The following is a 6,699-nucleotide window of genomic DNA, read 5'->3' as shown; positions in this document are numbered from 1 at the left end:
GAGACTCTGCTCTTCAATAAACGACTCAGAAAAAGCCAGAAGTGGTGCTGTGGCTCAAGCAGTAGAGAGCCAACTTTGAGCAAAAGAAACACAGGGATCCGGGGCCCTGAATTCAAACCCCAGGACTGGCAGGAAAAAAAGAAAATAAAAAGCTAAATAAGAGTGAAAGATCTTGAATTTAAGCCCCAGTACCAGCACAAAGAAAAATGGAATAAAATAAAAAGAATAATCAAGGGGCTGGGAAGGTGGCTCAGTGGTAGAGCGCTTGCCTCGCATGCATGAGGCCCTGGGTTCGACTCCTCAGCACCATATAAGCAGAAAAAGCTGGAAGTGGCGTTGTGGCTCAAGTGGTAGAGCGCTCGCCTTGTGCTGAAGAGCTGAGGGACAGCGCCCAGGCCCAGAGTTCAAGACCCACGACAGACCAAAAAAAAAAAAAAAAAAAAGAATACTCAATACCAAAGCAATACTTTGGAAATTTTTTTCTGTTATAAACAAAAATACAGGGGTAGGTGGAGGGTGGAGACACTAGATAAAAATTCATTGAAAAATAGCACGGTGGTTTTCTTTGGGTAGAGGGGGTATAGATGATTTCAATGTTTTTCTATTTCTTTGGTGGCTATAGGCTTTTTATTAGAGACAATGTTTGTTCTTAGGAAAAGAACTTTAAAAGAAATAGAGCTGAGTGCCGGTGTCTTGATTGTCATCCTAACTACTCAGGCAGGAAGCTGAGATCCGAGGATCACAGTTCAAAGCCAGCCTTGGCAGGAAAATCCACGAGACTCTTAGCTCCCGTGAGTCCACCAGAAAATCAGAAATGACACTGTGGCTCAAAGCACTAGAGTGCTAGCTTTGAGCAAAAGAACTCAGCGACAGAGCCCAGGCCCAGAGTTCAAGCCCCATGACTGACCGAAACCAAAAAAAAACCAACAAAAAAACCCAAGCCTGAAGTGGAGGGGTGGCTCAAGGGGTAGAGTACCAGCCTTGAACAAAAGCAAGCTCAGGGACAGAGCCTTGGCCCTGAGTTCAAACTCCTGGGGGTGGGGAATGGGTTTGCCAATACCAATGTGCTCAGTTCCAATATCCTATTAGGGGTCCAGAGCCTTTCCTGGCCCTGATTGGTTTTTGTCTCTAAAATGTCTCTTTGCAGTCACCTAGGACGAAGTTTCTGGAAAAGACTGACACTCACAGATGGCATCATTTCTTGCCTCTCTCTCCAGCCACGTCTTCGAGATCCCAGAATTCTCCCTTTGCCCTGGGAGTAGGGGACACCACCTGCCAAGGTCAAAGGTTAGCGTCTGGCACTCTGAGTCAGAACCCAGCCGAGAGCTCGTGCTCTCCCGTGGACGGTGACACCGAGCTGGCTCTGTCCAGCCGGTCCACGGAGATGAAGGGCAGCCAGTGAACCAGGTGCACGGCCACGTGCCTCTGGAACAGCTGGCGGAGGTACTTCCGGAAGCGCTCTCCCACGAAGACGTAGATGATGGGGTTAATGCAGCAGTGGCTGTAGGCGATCACTTCGGTCACCTGGATGGCCACGTCCAGCTGCCGACTCTGCTCGCACATCTGGGTGAACAGGGAGTCCTGAAACGCCGAGACAAACATGCACAGGTTGTAAGGGGCCCAGAAGAGGAAGAAGATGATCATGATGGCGAAGATCAGCCGCACGGCTTTGGCTTTCCTTTCGTTGGGTCTCCTCAGGAGGATACTGATGATGCCCGAGTAGCACACGATCATCACCACGAGGGGCAAAAGAAGGCCGAACAGGTTCATCTTCAGAGCCTGGAATCGCCGCCAGTGCCTCAGGCTCTCGGCTGGGAAGTGAAGGCTGCAGGTGCGATGCGTGAACTCTAGTTGGGTCCTGGAGAAATACAAGCCGGGGATGGAGGCCAGGAAAGCCACGACCCACGTGAGCATGCTGGTGATGAGGCCGAAAGTGACAGTCCGGGCCCTTAAGGCAAACACGGCGTGGACGATGGCCAGGTATCTGTCGATGGTGAGCAGGATGATAAAGAAGATCTCGCTGTACAGGCCCACGTAATAGAGCATGGAGAGGAGTTTGCACATGGCGTCCCCAAAGACCCAATCGTCCTTCCGCTTGTAATGGATCCAGAAGGGCAGCGTGAAGAGGAAGAGCAGGTCCGAGATGGCCAGGTTGAGGAGGTAGATGCTCGTCATGCTCCGGAGCCTCCTGTACTGCATCAGAACCAAGACGACCAGAACATTGCCCACCAGGCCGATGATAAACACCAGGGAATACAAAGGAGGGAGCAGCTGGGCCCCAAAATCTCTCACGGCTACCTTCAGACAGGGAGTGGTGTCTGAGTAGTCGAATTCCGTGGTTGTCTCATACTCCTTGGTGATCGTGGTCTTCTCCATCGTTGTGGTCATCATCTCCATTGTTGTCATTGTCATCTCCATCCTGGCTTCTCCTATGGATCAAGAACAAGAGGTCCGGAATTGAGTTTTGCTACAAAAGGGCCAAGAAAGACAAGACAGGGACGCCTCTAGTCCTAGTTATTCAAGGGGGAAGCTGGGCTAGGGGGATCTGAATCCCAGAGACTCTCATCTCCAATGAACCAGCACGAACAACATCACCAACAACAAAAAAAGCTGGAGATGGAGCTGTGGTTCAAGTGGTAGAGCGCTAGCCTTAAGCAAAAGAAGCTCAGGAACGGAGTCCAGGCTCTGAGGTTCCAACTTCAGGACTGGAATGCTTGTGCATGCACACACACACACACACACACACACACACACACACACACACACGATCAACAGCAGACAGGACTCAGCCTGATGGTCGATGAACATTTTTGGAAGCTCTTCATTCTCCTGGGAAATCTGCAACCTTCTAAGACCCTCCAACCTAAGAGAGAAACTGAAGTAGCCACACACAGCCAAGTCCCATGATCTGTAGCGCTAAATTCTAATTTGCAGTTTTGTGCCTAGGATAGAATGCATCCCTAAGGTCATCTGACCAGATTTTGGTACCAGATGGATAGAATCTGATCTACGCTGGCTTGGAGAATCCTCATTTCTAATTATCATTAAGACATGAAGCCTATAACCCTAGCTACTCAGAAGGCTGAGATCTGAGAATCATGGTTCAAAGCCAGCCCAAGCAGTCAAGTCAATAAGACTCTTATTACCAATTATCCAGCAAAAACAGCTGGAAGTAGAATTGTGGCTCAAGTGATAGAGCACCTGTCTTAAAAAAAAAAAAAAAAAAGGCGCTTGCCTTGCACGCATGAGGCCCTGGGTTCGATTCCTCAGCACCACATAAACAAAAAGAAAAAAGCCGGAAGTGGTGCTGTGGCTCAAGTGGTAGAGCGCTAGCCTTGAGCTGAAGAGCTGAGGGACAGCGCCCAGGCCCAGAGTTCAGGCCCCACGACTGGACCCCCCCCCCAAAAAAAAACAAAATAGCCCAAAAAACAAAAAGCAAAAAAATCTCAGGAACAGCACTCAGGCCCTGAGTTCAAGCCCCAGTACTAGTGTGTGTGTGTGTGTGTGTGTGTGTGTACACACATGCAAAGATTCCTGTAAATCATCTTGACATCTGCAATGCTCTTTTTTTTCTAGTAAATATTTCTCTCTTGTCACATTTTTCTTCACACCACATAATTGATTCTTTTTTTTTTCTCCTTTGTGTGGGAAAATTTGGCAAGTCATTGCTTTATTTCAATGAATTTTCCACAAAGAGCGCCTTGTGTCTCTTCAAATTGGCTCACTTTCTTGTATGTTTCAATGCTAGGGCTTGAACTCAGGACAGCTGGGAGCTGTCCCTTAACTTTTTGCATACAAAGCTGGCACTCTACCACTTGAACCATAGCTCCACTTCCAGCTTTTTTCTATTAGTTTACTGGACTTTCCTGCCCAGGCTGGCTTTAAACTGGGATCCTCAGCTCTCAGCTTCCTTGAGCAGCTAGGATGAAACCGGCAGCCGACATTACCATTTCTTTATTTTTTTGCTAGTCTTGGGGCTTGAACTCAGGGCCTGGGCGCTGTCCCTGAGCTTCTTTTGCTCAAGGCTAGCACTCTACCACTTGAGCCACAGCGCCCCTTCTGGTTTTTTCAGAGGATGTGGTATTGAGGAATCGAACCCAGGGCTTCCTGCATGCTAGGCAAGCACTCTACCCACTGAGCCACCTTCCCAGCCTGGGTGGGAGACTTTGGCAAATCATTTCTTTAGTTCAATTAGCTGTCTCCAGAAGACACCTTCTGTAAGATTGACTTTATTTTTTGCATTTTAAACTTGTTATTATTGAACAATTGGCACATTTAATCAGTCACCAACAACCAATCATTCAAGAATGCATTTCTGGGGCTGGGAAGGTGGCTCAGTGGTAGAGCGCTTGCCTTGCATGCCTGAGGCCCTGGGTTCGATTCCTCAGCACCACATAAACAAAAAGAAAAAAGTCGGAAGTGGTGCTGTGGCTCAAGTGGTAGAGCGCTAGCCTTGAGCTGAAGAGCTGAGGGACAGCGCCCAGGCCCAGAATTCAGGCCCCACAACTGGACCCAAAAACAAAACAAAACAAAGAATGCATTTCTTTGAAGCAAAAACAACCCAACAGAAAACAAAACTATTTAATACCTGACCCCCCCCCCCCACACCCCAACCTTACAAATCGCCCAGTGTTCTTAGCATTGCTCCACTCACGATTGCTTTATAGATAAAAATCTTTAAGCAAGAACTAGTCCACCGCAGTGATAACTGACAACACAGAACAGACAAAATGCCCCTTACCTGCTCAGGGCTATTCTCTGTCCTTTGTTTTCTGAGACTTTTGAAAAGGCTTGATGAATTTCAAGATTCAAGGTACTGAGCAAGAAGGAAGTATTGACTTCCTGTTAGATGAAGTAAATCTGGACTCTGAACAACTGTGGGACCTACGGGGTGGGAGGAGGTGAAGTTCTCTTTTTGTACGGTCGGCTGCCTACTAATGGCTACACTCAGTCACCCATGATCTGGTTCTGGAGTTCAAGTTCACCGGCAGGAGTGTCACTCACACGCAGATCCCTATCAGAGCAACTTGACTTCTGTGATGATCGATCAATGTGTCTCTCTTGCTCCGATGATCTCCTCCAATGTTCTTGCTCCAATGTTGGCTTCTCTCCAGGAACCCTGTCCTCAGGGGCTGGGCAGGATGCTATGAGGTTGCACTTGAGTCAGGATAGGTCCAATGAGCTGTTCGTATAACTCATGGAACAATGCCATGGGTAAGTGTCATGTGCAGGCAGGGCACAGAATTCTGCAGAATTCTGGTGATTAGTAGGAACACATTTTTTTTTTTTTTTTTCAGTCCTGGGGCCTGAACTCTGGGCCTGGATACTATCCCAACAGCTCATCAGCTCAAGGCGAGTGCTCCACTTGAGCCACAGCGCCACTTCGGGTTTTCTGGTGGTTCATTGGAGAGAAGAGTCTCACAGACTTAACTGAGAGGGTTGGCTTTGAACCGCGATCCTCAGATCTCAGCCTCCTCAGTAGCTAGGATGACAGTGTGAGCCATGGGCTCAGGACTCACTGGCTCTTCTTCCATTTTTTATTTTTGGAAGTGGTGGGGTTTGAACTCGGGGCCTGGGTGCTGTCCTTGAGCTGAGCTCAGGATTCAAAGCTAGCATTCTACCATGTTGGGCCACAATAACTTAAAATCTGAGCTCATGCCTGTCATCCTAGCTACACAAGAGGCTGAGATCTGAGGATCGTAGTTCAAAGCCAGCCCGGACAAGAAAGTTTGTGAGACTCTCATCTCCCTATGAGCCAGCACAAAAGCCCGAAGTGGAGCTGTGATCCAAGTGGTAGAGCACCACCAGCCTTGAGTTAGGGGAGAAAAAAAAAAAGCTAAGAAACAGCACACCAGGCCCTGAGTTCAAGCCCCAGGACCGGCACAAAAATAAAACAAACAAAATAAAACAAACAACAACAGAAAGCTACTGGCCTGAATGTTTCCTCCTCAGATATTATGATTTGTTTAGATGAGAGTGCAGCCTGGACATTGAAACTGTAATGTAGGGAGGGAAAAAAAAAAAGAGAGAAAGAGAGGTTGGAAACGTGTCTCAAGCAGTAGAGTGACAGCCAAAGTGTGAAAGCATTGGATACCGAGTTCAAGTTCCAGAATGAAATCTAAGAAGAAAGGATTTGCCAGGCAGAGGTGGAGCCTAGCACCCCAAGAGCTGGAGCGCCCTCTTCTGGACATGCTGTGTCTACACTTACTAGGTGTGCAATTAACCGTGTTAAGAATTGATCATGGGAGCCAGGAGCTGGTGGCTCACATACCTGTCATCCCAACTACTCAGGAGGCTGAGAGCTGAGGATTGCAGTTTGAAGCCAAACCCAGAAAGAAGTGTTCCTGTGAGACTCTTAGTGCCAATAATATACTCAGAAAAAGCGGGAAGTAGCACTGTGGCTCAAGGGGTAGAATGCCCCCCTTGAGCACGAGGAGACTCACGGACAGCGCCCAGGCTCTGAATGGAAGCCCCAGGACCAGCAAAATAAACAAACAAACAAAACAAACCAGTTGATGGTGAACCAGGAGCTAGTGGCTCACAACCTGCAATCCTAGTGATTCAGGAGGCTGAGGTCTGAGGATCAAGGTTCAAAGCCAGCCTGGGCAGGAAAGTCCGTGAGACTCTTTTTTTTTTTTGGGTCCGGTCGTGGGGCCTGAACTCTGGGCCTGGGTGCTGTCCCTCAGCTCTTCAGCTCAA

The 6,699-nt window shown here is 48.4% G+C and overlaps 1 protein-coding gene across 1 annotated transcript; it reads right to left on the bottom strand.

The window, feature by feature from the left end:
- Window positions 1–980: 980 nt before the first annotated feature.
- Window positions 981–4,910, bottom strand: LOC122095735 (C-C chemokine receptor type 1-like). Its single transcript, XM_042666103.1, has 2 exons — window positions 4,742–4,910; window positions 981–2,429 (listed from the first exon to the last, which is right to left on the bottom strand). Exon 2 carries the CDS (start codon window positions 2,416–2,418, stop codon window positions 1,309–1,311), a length of 1,110 nt encoding a protein of 369 aa, XP_042522037.1. The 5' UTR covers window positions 2,419–2,429; window positions 4,742–4,910; the 3' UTR covers window positions 981–1,308.
- Window positions 4,911–6,699: the final 1,789 nt, after the last annotated feature.

The sequence above is a fragment of the Dipodomys spectabilis genome, unplaced genomic scaffold (assembly GCF_019054845.1).
Source record: "Dipodomys spectabilis isolate Male_0828 unplaced genomic scaffold, ASM1905484v1 ptg000360l, whole genome shotgun sequence".
NCBI classification, from domain to species: Eukaryota; Metazoa; Chordata; class Mammalia; order Rodentia; family Heteromyidae; genus Dipodomys; species Dipodomys spectabilis.
Note: the sequence above shows the minus strand (reverse complement) of the source record. Positions and strands in the feature narration are given on the sequence as shown.